Raw genomic sequence first — 15,222 nt, 5'->3', positions numbered from 1 at the left:
ACTCTTCCATATAAAAAATAATTTATTTATTTTCTTTAATATTTTTTTTTCTCGAGAAATAATGATAGCTTCTTCAAAGTGAGTTTTGCCAAACGAATTGTTGCAAGAATCTGTTCATAAATATCACACACCCAATAATATAAAAATATTAGATAAACACATGTACAAATTTAAGAAAACTTATTCAAATGAACAAAAAAAGGTATAACTAGGAAGAAGATAACTTGTTTAAGAAAATTATCGTGGTGTATTGATGAGAATTCTTTAAGATTTTGAGTTTAAGCATTGAATATAATGAAAATTTTATTAAAAATGTCACCTATTTAATAGAAACTTCAAATATAAACTTCGGACACCAAATAAAAAGAAATAATCAAACTTATACGTCATTTTAACCGCCCCTGTTTTCCCATTTAATTACACTTTGACCATCCCTGTCATCATTTCCTAAAATTTCATCATAATAATCACTCTTAAACACTTTCTCTCCCATAACCAACGACCCCAAATAATGGCGCGAGGCTCTTCTTCCCAATCCACCTCCTCCTCCACCACTCGCCCAGGGACCGCCGCACCCCGTGGCTCTGCCGCCGCTACGGCTGGTATGCGCCGACGCAGGCTCGGTGCTTCTTCCTCTGCGGGTGGTGGTGGTGGTAACGCTGTAGTAGGCTCCGGAAACGCTAGCAACATGCTCCGTTTCTATACCGATGATTCTCCAGGTCTGAAGATCAGCCCGACTGTCGTCCTTGTGATGAGCCTATGCTTCATCGGATTCGTTACTACTCTCCATGTCCTAGGCAAATTCTACCGGTACCGATCTGGCTCTGGCTCCGGAGCCTGATTATTCGATTTCGGATCATGGTGATTTTGAAACCCACATCATACAGGAAAAATTTAGTTTGTTTTAATTTCAGTTTTCGTTTCACGATCGTTTGCTGGTTTTGTTTCCGTTTTAGTTTTAGATGGCTGAATTTGACTCAGGAAGATGATAAAAGAAGCTTGGGAGTTTTGTGCTTTTTGTTTGTTCTAATCAGTAATGCATAGTTTTTGTTCAGAAAAGGAATATTAATTCGGAAATTCGATCCATTTTAGCTAGTATATTTATTCGTTTCTCTTCTATGCTTTTCATGTGCTTATGAATGTGATTCAGCCAATGTTTCGCAGAGAATTGTTAATCCTGAATGCTTAAGAAGATTTGGATTCATATGTGATCAGTGATGAATGATGATTTATGAATACGCTGAGAAGCAATCACCACAATTGATCACAGGCACTTGTAATTGTTCGTAGTTATAACACATGCCTTCTAATTGATTTTGGACGCACAGATTTTTCTATTTGTACGTTAATTTTTCTATATTGATTTTGGACTAGAGCAAATTGGAAAACTGTCCTATTTTCCATTCTGCTTCGTATTCTTCAATCTATATTTATGTTGTTTTTTCCAGTTTAATTCAACGCACTTAATTAATTCTCAAGTCCAAATCCCACAGTAAACACTCTGCCCTCCCTCTCTATCTATCCAAGGAATGGAAGGGCAGAGGCTTTGGTGTCCCTCAGTCAAGAATTGGGGCCTCATAATCACTAGCCTAAATACTTTTCTCTCGTGTCTTTCTTCGTTCATGGTTCAATATTCTGGTGTTCTAGGCGTAGAGGAACCACACCAATCCATCTCAAACTTGGTGGTTAACTCTACTGCGATGACGATACTGTAAGGGAGATCCTGCGGAAAAATAGCTCGACGCCAGCATGATAAAAAGCTTAACACCTCTCATTTTTATTACTTTTTCAATATGAAAATGTAAAAAAAATAAAAAAAAAGATCGTTTTATCCAAAACCCCAATTGTGACATCCCTTCACTCCTCGGAACGCATCTTTTTTATAGACTTATAGAGATAAACACGCTTTCACATCTTCTTAACCCGAAATGACTGGGAGAGGAAAGGTTTCATGGAACGTTTAACAAAGTTGATTGAGATTAGCTTCTGGACATATAAATCATAGGGAAGAAGAAATAAAAAACTTTCTTCGTTCCTTTTTAGATGTCATGATAATATTTATCACAATTATTAAGAAAAAATTACTTTAACATTTTAGATTTACGTCTCTTAAGAATACTATGCAATTTTATCATTGTACTCTTATTTTATATTTTTTTGAACTCAAGTTTTCAATAAATAAATATTTATTTTAATTAATTAATTGACCTTTGAACATGAATTAATCATTTAATTTTCCTATATTAATTAGATTCATACTTTCAATGCTAATGACTCTAAGGGATAAAATAAAAAAATAGCGTCATTTATATATTAATTTTGCGAAATTCCAAACTTTAAAAACTATTTATTTTTAATAAAGATGACATCAATATATATATATAAATGAGGACCATAGAGGAGGTGATGTGGCACCTCTATATGGCCTCCATTTGCATTTAGCTTTTTCCATCTTTTTCTTTTTTAAAAAATTATATATCATAAAAAATTACTTAAATTTATTACAAATAAAAATATTTTATTAATGGTGGGTCATTTATAACAAAAACTCTTCATATTTTTTATTTATTTATCTCACACTTATAATTAAAAGAGAAACATAATTTATTTATTTTTTACTTTTTTTAATTTAATTTAATTATTTTATTGTAAAAATATATTGCTTCATTTATACAAATATACAAATAAATACTTTATTAATGTATGAATATTTATAATAAAAAACTCTCTATATTTTTTTCTATTTGTTTATCTCACTTCTAATCATGAAATCATAGTAACTTTTTTTTTTTTTTACATTTTAAGTATTTTTATTTTTATTTTAGAATTTATTCACTACGAGTTACTACCCATGACTTGCCCCTCTTTAATTTTAATATTCATGACTTTCATAATTTTTATATTCATAACCTCCAATTTAAATTCATAAGTTTATGTGTCTTATGGAATTCCTCTATTTTGCCTATAAATTTATATTAGTTTCATGAAGATTGACAGTCACAATTATTCTTTTTGTTTTCATCATATACGTTTGATTTGTAACAAAAAAAAGAAGTACATGAAGGCAAGAAATACTTCATTGAAATTTTTATTTTTTATTTCCTCTATTTTTGTCTATATAAATTCATATTTGATTTGTGAAGGAAATTAACATGTAACCAAAAAAAAAAAAAAGTACATGAAGTTAATAAATATATCATTCTCAAGTCTTTATTTTTTCATTTCCTTTATTTTGTCTATATAGATTCATATTTATTTTCATGAAGATTCACATACAAAGTTATAATTTCTCTTCTTCATAATACTTGTTTAGAAATTAGCTAACATGTAACAAAAAAAAGTATATGAAGGTAAGATATATTTCATTCTTAAGTCTTTATTTTTATTTTTATGTACTTATACATGCTTTCTTAATATATATTTTTATGTTTGTATTATAATTTATCAAGTAAGTATGATTAAAAAAATCTCTTTAATTCTTAACAATGTTTTATCCGTATGCAATTACTCTTTCTAATAGTTAGTTTTCCATATATAATATAGTTTGATTATAATATTTGTTAGATTTCAAGAAATAATTATTATTTAGTATTGTTATTACTATTGAAAAGATAATGTATAAATATATTAAATATGGTTTATATTTCGTTCTTTCTTTTGACATAATTATTTTTAATTCGTATATGTTTTTTTTATTCAGTTGGTTGCACATATGAAGAGTTTGACATATGGATCAAACATGATGGCGAATACCTTTGCAAAGAAAGATGGTACAAGGAAAAAAAATGAAGCATAATTAGAGATTATTTTTTCACTTTGAAATTTATTAGCAACTTAGTTACTTTTGCTAGAGTTTTTAAAATTTTATTTTATGTAAATAATTTAGCTAAATGTATTGTATTATCAATGCTAATCATTTGATCCTTTAGTATTCTATTTTCTCTTTGTTATGAAAAAAATAAATAAAATTATTTCATTTTAACAATAACAAAATTTATGATGATTAGTTGCACTTTTATTATAACTTATAAAAAGTAATTGAAAAATATATTATTATTTTCATGATGTCATTTTTTGCGCATGTAACAATCTATCGTCGTTCTTTTGCTTTGAAATGTATTTATAATTTTTATGTAGTCACCAATTATTATATTTTCTCTGTTCATTTTTTATTTTTTCACACCTTATTTTTATTTTTTTATTTTACAAATAAAATTAATACATAATTAGTAATACATTTAGTGGCTAATAAAATTATACATTTGAATTATTTATAACTCATGTCTCTTCATCTTACTTGTAAAGTTTAATACTAAGTATGAATCATGACTTTATATGCTTCATTTTTCGTAAATCCTATAAGTATTCAATTAATGTTATAAAAAATTATAATAAGCAAATGTAATAATAAAATAAAAGAAAACAATATTGTTTTGACTAAATCAGAGTTTGGATAGAACATCACTACTCCTACAAAAGATAGAGAAAATTAAAACATCTACAATTTTCAACCTAATACAATGTGTTGTTATTTCAACATATTATCTCTTATTTCATTTACTTCACCACGGTGAATATTTTGTTCTAATATATACATATACAAAACAAACAAATATAGTTTATATGTTTTAAAAAAGTCTATGATATCGCGGACGAGGAGAAATATAAATATTATCTATATATTCGATACTGACCTAAATATTATATATTTCATATTATTATCTTATAGATATTTCATATAATCGCGCGAAGCGCGAATAGTTTCACTAGTATAAATATAAACAAAGAGAGTCATAAAGTATATTTTTTAACTAATATATTTTCTTATAGTAATTCTTTAATCTTATATATATATATATATATATATATATATATATATATATATATATAATGAGGGAAACTTACATAAATATACTATAATAAAAAAATATTTACCATTTATAGCAATAATATTTTTTTTCACTTGATCACTTTTAATTCATTTATAATACAAGTTTAATACATATTACAAAGAACAATTTATTATTCACATATAATACAAATTTTAATGATGAATAATACATTTATCACACATTTTAATACACTTATAATACAATGTGACAGTTTTTTACCAAACAAACATGATATATTTCAAAAAGCAATTATAATTCATATATATTGCATACATAATTCACTTTTAATACATATTATAGATTTAACAAAGCATTGCTATAAATGGTAATAAACAAAAAGTATCGCTAAAATCAATAATTATTTTTTAAAATGTATTAATTTATGTAATTTTTTCAATATATATATATATATATATATATATATATATATATTAATTCTGGAATAATTAATGCAAAAGCCAAAGTTAAAAGACCAAAGATATACTGACTACTATATTTTAGAACAAATATTTTTAGTGACAAAAGAAAGGAGGAGTATCATTATACTCCCTCCGTCTCTTTTTCTATTTTTATTTGATGTTTTCTTAAATAACTTATTAACAAATGATAAGATCAGTTAACTATTCTATTAAGGGTATAATAAAAAAAAATGATCAAGCATAAATTTTACTCTTTCTGTTTATTTTTATTTTTCATGTTGCGTTTTTCGAAAGTCAAAATTGACTAATTTTTTAAAATAAAATTAGATTATATTAATTTAATATTTTAAATAAACAAATTAGATATTCAAAAACTATATGAAAAGTACCATAAATTGTAATTTTTTGCATATCAATATATGTTGATCAAAATTCTTAAAGTTTGATTTTAAAAATAGAAATCGTGACAAATAATAACGAATGAAGAGAGCATAAAATAACATATATTATGATCCAATTATGTATAGAAAAGGATCGACATATAAAATGGGAGAGAGAGAGTATTTGAAATTGTCTCAAAGTGAAAGTATTGCCTGAGATTTTGAAGCCAAAAGGTATGTAAAGGCTGTGTGCGGAGACTAGAGAAAAAAAAAGTACTTCCGCTTTTGCTCTCAAACCATTTGCAACACTTGCTTGGATTCTTCAATATCTCCCCTCACTTTGATGATGGGACTATTTATTTCTATTAGTACTGTTTCTATATTGTGCATGTTCTTTACTATGGAAATTTGTATTATTATTCATCACTTTTGCTCTTATGTACTGCCTCAATTCATTGTTAGGGTTTGAAGATACCAACACTCACTTCAATTCTTGAAATTTCTTTATTAGTAACTTTCTACATTGTGCAGGGACAAAGATCACGTGGAAACTTGTAAATGTTCATCATATTTCTTGAAATTTAAAGAACGGGAAGGTAATTATCACTTACTCATGAATGATTCCATGTTTGTCATCATATTTTTTCCATTTCTTTCTAAATTGGTTGAGAAGATTGAGTTGACTTACTTGTACTAATACTCTCAGTTGAAGGAGTCACAAATATTGTCTATTATATCACTTTCACTTCAAATCCTTCAAATTCACTGCTTGGGTTCCACGAGAGCCAGAGCCGAACCCAGGATTTAAAGACAGGGGATGCACTACTATAAATGACTCAAGGTAAGCAAAATACAATATCTTTTTTCATATTATACTCCAACCATCTAGAAAATGAACCCTTAAGCCATGTCTCTAAAACTAACCCTCAGTTGAGAAGGACTATTTTTCTTCAAAAGTCTATCCACCCCTGACGACAGCATACCCAGACTCTCTCTTTTAAGTATCATTATGGCGGCGACTAACAGAGTTCCAATGTCAATAGAGCATTCTGATTTCTGGGTAAAGTATGTCATGCAGTTTTCCTGGATACAGCTTAATTCGAACAATTATCACACAATTTTTGGGCGTATGGTACAAGGTGCTACTATGTATGTGGTGACTTGTTATCTTAGTTTGTCAAAGGTCAAGAAGATGCTAAGTATACAAAAGAGATGCTGTCATCAGCTTCATTACAATTGTCTATGCTATAGCAGGAAGCTGATAAGCTACAAAAAGATTATACTATAAAACTATTTAGAATGTTAGCCCAAAGAGGCAAAAAACTAGTCTATGTAGGTTTGTACATATGCTTTAATACCCTTCAATAACTGAACCCATCAGTAGATATCTCAAAAACTTTTGCCTGGGCCCTCTAATATTGAATCTTTTGTTGGTAAACATTTGCTCCGTGTGGTTCTTGATTGATATATTCTTAAGATTATATTTGCTTGTGTGAATTTTAAATCATTTGAGGTTTCCGTACTCTTACATTTGAGACTTTTGTGAAGTTTTAAGATTTTGTGTATAGGTGCAATGGTTAAGTACTTTGAATATCTGCCCTGTTACTTGTTATCACAGTACACATTAAGAGCTTTACCACTGAAATTGGAAGCTTTGTACTGATGCAATGGCATATGCATATCTCCCCCTTAGACATTTTACCTTATACGGATCAGCCTAGATTTAAATGTAAATTGAGATGGTAAATTAACCAATCTATAACTTTTGTAAAGATACCATGACCATAGTCCATACAAGTTGGGCTAATATCGTTTGTGTAAAGGTGACTTACTCGTGCTTTTCTATTCTCAACTTCAGGAAAGTAATCTCTACTTTTCTGCGCTGCATTTAAAGAAGAAGTGATCTAGAGTGTGGTATTCTATGCGATTTTCTGCAGTTGGGCTTCTCCAAGCATTTTGAATAATCTTATAGATACAAGTTTGTCTTTGTTCATGTTATACACTCTATTGTGTATTGAAGAGTGTATTACTAATACCATGGATTTCTAGCTAGGTACAAGTAATACAAGGGATTTATACATGCATTAGCATGGTTAAAGGCTCAATTACCCCTCAATTTTTTTACATCTTTTCCATCAAAATCTTTGTAAATAAATGCTATTTTTAATACACCAAATCAAACAATGCCTAAGAAATAATTTATGTACAGTTAATGCAAGCATTACTAGTACAAACATTATAATGCAAGCATCAGTCATCATTAATGCACTCTATTTAGTATGTTACTCTACCAAACGACTCCTAAGTTTATTACATGCATATCTTAATTTTGTAATTTATACATGCTCCGAATTCAAAGCAGTGATTTTCGTTAAACCAGCCTAACTAGATTTGTCTCTGTACAGAACCTGAGACTTAGTTCCTTAACCCCCTAGGTTCTTGGTGGCAACAGATTTGATTTCTTCAGTTTTCCGTTTCCTGTTATGTTTTTAGAAAAACAAATCTTTATTTCTTTTTTGAGAAGGAAAAAAATAATAATAAAGATTTGTATACTCGGTTATTTTTTCAATAGGCTATAATAGTTCTAGTGTCATGGACTAACATCGAAATGTATTTCTATTTCTGATAACTGAGATAGATTACAATACTGAGTATAATTTTCTTCTTTTATTACTTTCCTATTATATCCTATAGTTGATAGTTGTTAGAATAAACATTACTAATCCGAGTTTTAACATAAAAACAAATAAGGTCCAAGATTGAGAGCTTCTTATTGCTATCAGCAATTTTATAGTTCTTTTGATCTTTAGATTTTGGCGGTATTTGTTCATAGCCGAAGCACACAAAAAGGGCAGAGAAGAAGTAAATATCTACACCACTGTACAGATTACTGCAATCTTAGCAGGGCATTTATTAGTATATACTTTCTGGCAAATTTCTTTAATTGAAACTCAATTTTAAGATGGCAACTGAAAATTCAGGCAGTGAAGACAACCTCAGTCCTATTCACACACATTGAAAATTGTTCCTTAACAACACTAAAATAACTACTCACTCATTGACAGATGTGCTCTGTGCTGAATGTGCTCCATTTTTCACATATCACCTGTTTTTCTCTCCGTCTCTCTTACTTGTCCTTTGCAAACTAGTACTGGCGTTACCTTTTAGGTTTCTCTACACTTCCGTTTTTTCCCTTTGCCCTCAGGTGATTTCTCTTCGGTTTTTGAGACTTAAAACCTGTTTTCTAAATTGCGTTGCTCTGGAAAAAGGAAATGATTCCCTGGCTTGTGCTTCTGTGTCTGAGGAGGAATGCAACAAAAAACTTCTTGAGGTTGGCAGTGAGCTGCTTCAGCCTCCATCTTCTAAGGAGGAGCTTCTGGAGAAACATGATGTGAGAGCCTTTTCCCATTTCTTACCTTACTGAGTTTAGTAAGGTAAATTAAAAGTTAACTTTCTCTCTCTTACCTTACTGAGTTTAGTATATCTGTATTTGATATAAACACTCATTTGCCGCTTATTAGGTCTAACCTATCTGCTTAGCTCGCTGCCTTCACATTTCTGTTAGGATCTCTTATGTTTGGAATAATCATTTCTAATAATTTGCTGATCTCTAGGGCCGATGATTAGTCCTTGGGGCTCTTTGAACCAGATATGGAGATGCTATGTCTATGCTATACTCAGTAGCTACGAGGTTAGAGCCGGCATTGCACCTGTGTCTGATAACATCTTTACAAAGTGTACTGATTTTTACAGCGTACTATATGTCTATTCAAGTGCAAATCCACGGAGCTGAATCCCTTCCTCAGGTTTTATGCTATACTGTTCAGTTTCCACAATAGTATGCCCTTAAAGAAATGTATAACACGATTTAGGATGCAGAGTCTGATGTTCTTGAGATATCAAGGAAGCATAGGATGATAACAACACGGTCATTGAATGGGCAGCCTTTAAGGTGATGAAAACATTGTTTACAAGAAAATCAACTTGTGTGTACTGCACGTGAATAATATATTTGCAATCCTTATCAGTAAGTTTATCATATCTAAGGGTCTTAATTCTATAATTTATACAGACAGGATCCATTCTCAAAGCACTGATTTTGAATAAACCAGTCCAACTAGATTTGTCTCTGAACAGGACCCAAGACTTTATTCCCTTACCTTTTTAAACCTTTCAATACGTGGGTCTCCCTAGGTTCTTGGTGGCAACAAATTTGATGTAATCTGTTTTTCCATTCCTGTTACGTTTTTAGAAAACAAATCTTTATTTCACATACTCGGATATTATTTCAATAGGCTATAACAGTTTTACTGTCTAACATTGCATTCAACTACATAATCTATTGCAAGACCTGCTGCAAATGTATTTATATTTCTGATTATCTAGATAGATTTACAATACGGAGTATAATTTTCTGCTTTAATTACTTCCCTATTATATCCTTAAGGTTGATATAGTTGCTAGCATAAACATTACTCATCTGAGTTTCAACATAAAAACGAATAAAGTTCGAGACTGAGAGCTTCTTATTGTTATTATCACCTTTATATTTCTTTTGATCTTTAGATGTTGGCCGAATACTTTTATAGCAGAAGCACACAGAAAGGGCAGAGAAGAAGTGAATCTATACAGATTACTGTAATCTAAGCGGGTCATTTATTAGTAGACCCTTTTTGGCAAATTCTTTTATTTGAAACTCAATTTTAAGAGGGAAAACCTGAAAATTCAGGCCAACCTCAGTCCTACTCATACATATTGAATTTTTTCCCTTAATAGCACAAAAGGTTGAGATTTTGAATAAATCGTTTACAGATTGGCGCTGCCTGCGCTGTAGGCGCCCATTTTTCATTCCCCTCTTTTCCTCTCTGCCTCTCTCTTACTTGTCTTTTGTATACTAGTACTGGCGTTACTTTTGAGCCTTTCTGCATCGTGGGTTTCCCCTTTTCTATGTTGTAATTTCTTTAGGGTTTTTGCATCTTAAAACCTAGTTTTCAGATTACAGTTTACTTCTTGTTATTTGAGTGCTTTGAACAAAGGAAACGGTTTCCATGGATCTTACTCCTGTTTCTGAGGAGAAATGCATCAAAGGGCTGCGTAAAGTTGGAAATGAGCTACTTCAGCAACCCCCATCTTCTAAAGAGGAGATTCTGAAGAAACTTGATGTGAGAATCTTATCTTGTTCTTTCCTCAATGTCATAAGCAAAAAGTACATAACCTTGTTGATTTTCATAGGGTTTTGATATCTACAATTATTAACGTGTTCCTTGCACATGACTAGGGAAGAAAGATCAGTCAATTCCATCCATCTTTAATCATGTTTATTCTGAAAGAACTTGGCCTAACTTTTCTTCTTGTGCTTCAACATAGGTTTTATCATAGATTGGGATTTCCCGTGTGACATTGCTTATTTGCTTGATCTGGCAGTCAATTATCTCGCCGTGTTTGTTCACTTCTTGTTGTTTAAAGGACATAATCAGGCCTCCTGATGGATGAAAGAACATAAAACTGTGGAGAGAGAGAGAGAGAGAGATATTTGACCTTGTGATTTTGTTTAGAACTTTATCATTCTTTATTTCTAACAGATCTCATGAATTATGATCTAGATCTCTTTGTTATCCAGAGAAACATTTCCAATGTTTTTGACAATGTTCAATCACTTCTTTTTGGTATGCAATATTCAGAACTTGGAGCATCTTTTGACAATGGTGAAGCAAGTTCCCCCAGCATCGGTGCGAGATGCTATTCAGCCTGCAATGGAAGCACTGGTTACAGATGGAGTTCTACGGCATCCTGACATAGATGTGAAGGTATCAGTTGCATCTTCCATGAGTGAGATCATTAGAATTACAGCTCCAGATCAACCATATAATGATGCTAGACTTGAGGCAAGTACAACTCACAGTCTTCTTTATTAAAATTGGAAGTCAGATGTGTTGCCAGTCTCTCTTCTAACTATGCTGTTTTGCTTTTTAATTGATGGTTCAGATTCTGTAGTGTAGTTATGCATATATGATTTTGTTGGATGCATGAATAGTATTTATAAGTACTCTTGGTTTGGTTTCTTGCTCAATGGCGGGCAGGACTTTTTTAAGCTTGCAGTTTTGGCATTTGGAAAATTGTCTTGCTTGGAGGGTCGCTGTTATTCAAAGGCTGTCTCAATTATTGAAGTTCTTGCTAAGTACCAAACGTGCGTGCTGATGTTGGATCTCCAATTAGATGCATTGATTGTTCAGATGTTTCAATATTTTTTAACTAGTATAAGGTATACCTCCAATTATGATACATTCATAATTTTCCTAAAGGTAAGAGGAATTGAAAACTTTGCTAGTATTTGTGGATCAAATGTTGGATTGAGTTAAGCCCCCAGGGATGAGCTCAACAGGCACCGGTTGAGGGACTTGTGTCTTAGGTTACATGTTTGAGTCCTTCCTCAAGTGAACTAAATCCAATATTTAAGTAGAGAAGGATAGAGGAGAGGGCCCATCATCCCCAAGTTCCGAAGGTTGCGTTGGCCCAAAGGGTTTGCTCCAGACGGAACTTTCAATCTTAAATAAGGTTGGTACACTTGAAAAGTAAAAAAGGAAGGAAGTAATGGCTGAAAGACCAGGAGGAGTGGTATATTCGCCGTGGCTATTCTTATATTCAATGTAGCATAAATGAAATTATATGCTATGGTGCATAGCATGTCAAAGTCTACCAGATTCATTTTTCCTTCAAAACATTCAAAGACTACCAGTTTCTCAGTTTGCCATTTTTTTTTCCTGGGGAATGGCTGACAACTGTTTTGTCTCTTTCCCTATTTTAAGGCCGGATCACCCTGATGAAGTATTCATGAACATCAAAGAAATAATGACCATGATAATAAAAGAGAGTGAAGATATTCCAATGCAGCTTCTGAACACCCTTGTGAGCATCCTCATAAGTAGTGTAAAGAAGGAAAATCAGGTATTGCATTTCCTCTATAAGTTTATTTATTTATATATCTTTCTCATTGTTTTTAATGACGTCTTATTTTGGTTTAGAATGTTTCACCTCGTTCCTATGTTCTGGGAGAGAAAGTTCTTCAAGAAAGTGCTGTCAAACTCTATCCATATCTTCAAAAGGCAGTGACGGACCTTGGCATTTCCTTTAACAACTATTCAGAAGTTGTTGAATTAATCTGGAGGGAGGCGATTAAAACTAAAGCTACGGTGGGTCTATCTGATATTCAAAGTAATTGCTGCATTTATTTAAAAAATCTATGATTGTTTAGTTGTATAATTCTATGCTTCTCCTTTTCTGCCTAATTTACTAAGAAATGGAAGTAGATAAACATGCAATCAGCCGATCATGAAAAACTGAAGATCTAAGAATCTTAGGAAAATGAGGTGGGAAAAGAAAGAAATTTAATACTCAGAAAATAGATGAGGAAAGAAAAATGTAATCCGTGATGTCAACAATGAGTTCCGCTAAAGAAAATAATGACATGTTTGACCGTTCAAATAAGATGACTTGGACTTTCCTTGTTAATGCCTAGAAGGCAATCTGTAGTATCAGCTGCGAGAATTTATCATGAATCATTATACAATGTGCTACATTTTTTTTTTATAACTTTGATCCCACGTTTCTCTTAAGTTCTTTTTACTTTTCCAACCTCAGGAATGTGTACACATGTAGTTTTCCACCAATCATTCAGTCATTCTTAGACTAGCTTGAGAAAGATAAAACTTTAAGGTCCTTTATGAGATAGTCAGAAGCTCTTGTTTTGCTGATTAATTGTTGATATAAAGGTATGATAAGTAAAGGTAACTTCACAGATAATAAGTGATATTTGTTCTGGATTTATAGTAATGATGTGAATTCTTCCTGTACTGCACACTTGTCAGGTGGAAAGTGCTCTGCAAGAGCTTTCACCACATACTGCACATAAGAACGATGATGTTGTTCTAGAGACAGTTTCATCGTTAAAGGAACCAGAAGCAGCCAAAGAAGCAGTAGATCCAGAAGCTGCTCAAACTTCAAAGAAAAGAGGTTGGAAACCTATTCTTTTGAATAAAGCAGAAGGAGGATATGCCGATGCTTGGACAAGTACAGAAAGGAGATCAAATATAAGAGCTGAGGTAAATCAAACAGTTAGCATTTATTGACTGAACTCATTTAAGAAATTGTGTATTTAAGTATATGATAATTTATTTCTGCCACTTAGTTCTGGACTTATTATATACATAAATTAAATTGTGCGGGAAATGGGCTCTGCCTTTTCAATCCCCAAAGAAATCAATTTTTCCAAAACCTCTAAAGAACAATGTAATAGTAAGAATTCGCTATCAGAAGAGGTAAACATCTGTTATCATTAATTTGATCTGGCTTTCAGTTATTAATATTAACCTACTTTCAGTAAGTGCTTACTAAAGTGAATGTTTTGGAATAAAATGTCAATTCAAGTAAAGTAGAGTGTTTGTTCTACCCCTTATTCTTACTCTACCTTGTTTGAATCTCAAACTGGTTCTAAATGAGTCATTTTCACCCTGCACGACAACCATTTTGGTCTCTAAAAGTGTTCAAGTGTGTCATTGTGAATGGAGAACTGCTGCAGAAGTTTAGATGAGGGAGAGAACCTAGAAAGCATGCGTGACGAATCGATAGATATCTGAAAACTTAATATTTATTTCATAACACCTTTCTATGCTCTAAAATTTGGCAGGGGAAAGCAGCTGATGATCTGGCTCCTCTAACAACGTAAGTTATTAATATCACATTTAGACCCCATTTGCATAATAATGAATGTAATTCGAGCTGAACAACGTATTCTTTTTGTGTTGCTGTAGGACCAAGCAGGATAATTTAACTCCAAAAGGAGGGCGCCGAAATAAAGGGGTCAAGGTGGATGTGCATGGCTATAAAGTAGAAGTTAGCAGTGCTCCCATATTGACTGCCATTTTTGCCAAGTATGGTGATATTGCAGTCAATTGTCACTACAAATCATTGGCTTCCAGAGCTTCCCTTCTTGATCTAGTTTGTGATGTCGTAAAGAGGCTGAAAGCTGGTGATGTTGGTTCTTCATCAATCAAACAGATGAAATCTTTTGTCTCTACTGCCGTGGAAGTCGAGCTTGATGTAGCTTGGCTGCAGCAGTATCTGGATGAGATTTCAAAAGAAGAGAACATGGAGAAAAGGTTGCATATGGATATCGATATCCTTCTTCGTTGAATTGTGAAGCAAGACATCAATTTCTCTGTGAAATGAGTTTATTAACATTCGTTTTATCAAACACATAACATTTTTGTTACCGATCCTTTGCTCCAACGATATTTAGGTTTCTTCAAACAATCTGATTGATATTTTGTGTCAGTGTGAATTAGCATACATGTAAATTGCATTGCAGACGCACATAAAATTGTTAGCTCTCATTCATCACTTGAAAATTTTCCTACATTTAATGTGTTGAATCTTTCCTTTGTCATCACCTCATTATGCGCAATGAACTCTAGCAATTCTTTTGAATATTTTTGCATCATAATATTTTACAAGTTATGCAGTAAGGCATGACAA

General features: G+C 31.8%; 2 protein-coding genes across 16 annotated transcripts; both read left to right on the top strand.

Moving 5' to 3' along the window:
• The first annotated feature begins 449 nt into the window (after positions 1-449).
• LOC101245632 (protein transport protein Sec61 subunit beta) lies at positions 450-1,098 on the top strand. Its single transcript, XM_004235890.5, has one exon. The coding sequence runs from the start codon at positions 512-514 to the stop codon at positions 839-841; it is 330 nt and encodes a 109-aa protein (XP_004235938.1). The 5' UTR covers positions 450-511; the 3' UTR covers positions 842-1,098.
• Positions 1,099-5,867: 4,769 nt separating this feature from the next.
• LOC104646574 (sister chromatid cohesion protein PDS5 homolog E-like) lies at positions 5,868-15,139 on the top strand. Of its 15 annotated transcripts, XM_069295355.1 has the most exons (14): positions 5,971-6,287; positions 6,398-6,532; positions 8,897-9,125; positions 9,306-9,382; positions 9,466-9,497; positions 9,571-9,643; positions 10,687-10,853; positions 11,373-11,576; positions 11,772-11,953; positions 12,498-12,636; positions 12,714-12,881; positions 13,557-13,790; positions 14,375-14,409; positions 14,499-15,139. In XM_069295355.1, exons 7-14 carry the CDS (start codon positions 10,740-10,742, stop codon positions 14,878-14,880), a joined length of 1,458 nt encoding a protein of 485 aa, XP_069151456.1. In that variant the 5' UTR covers positions 5,971-6,287; positions 6,398-6,532; positions 8,897-9,125; positions 9,306-9,382; positions 9,466-9,497; positions 9,571-9,643; positions 10,687-10,739; the 3' UTR covers positions 14,881-15,139. The 15 variants fall into 15 exon arrangements, with proteins under 15 accessions (XP_025885938.1, XP_019068667.1, XP_010318739.1 ...); XM_026030153.2 differs by adding an exon at positions 5,868-5,925 and having other exon boundaries at positions 6,223-6,287; positions 9,306-9,497; positions 9,571-10,853; XM_019213122.3 differs by adding an exon at positions 5,905-5,964 and having other exon boundaries at positions 6,223-6,287; positions 9,306-9,497; positions 9,571-10,853.
• The last annotated feature ends 83 nt before the right edge of the window (positions 15,140-15,222 follow it).

Source organism: Solanum lycopersicum, chromosome 3, assembly GCF_036512215.1.
Source record: "Solanum lycopersicum chromosome 3, SLM_r2.1".
NCBI classification, from domain to species: domain Eukaryota; kingdom Viridiplantae; phylum Streptophyta; class Magnoliopsida; order Solanales; family Solanaceae; genus Solanum; species Solanum lycopersicum.
This window is presented reverse-complemented; position numbering and strand designations above follow the sequence as displayed.

Bases quoted from the DNA above. Each gene is read 5' to 3' on its own strand.
- LOC104646574 (XM_026030153.2), top strand. From the start codon at position 10,740: ATGGATCTTACTCCTGTTTCTGAGGAGAAATGCATCAAAGGGCTGCGT. The intron at 12,882-13,556 runs GTGGGTCTATCT...CACACTTGTCAG, and splicing joins CGATTAAAACTAAAGCTACG to GTGGAAAGTGCTCTGCAAGA. The intron at 13,791-14,374 runs GTAAATCAAACA...AAAATTTGGCAG, and splicing joins GATCAAATATAAGAGCTGAG to GGGAAAGCAGCTGATGATCT.
- LOC101245632 (XM_004235890.5), top strand. From the start codon at position 512: ATGGCGCGAGGCTCTTCTTCCCAATCCACCTCCTCCTCCACCACTCGC.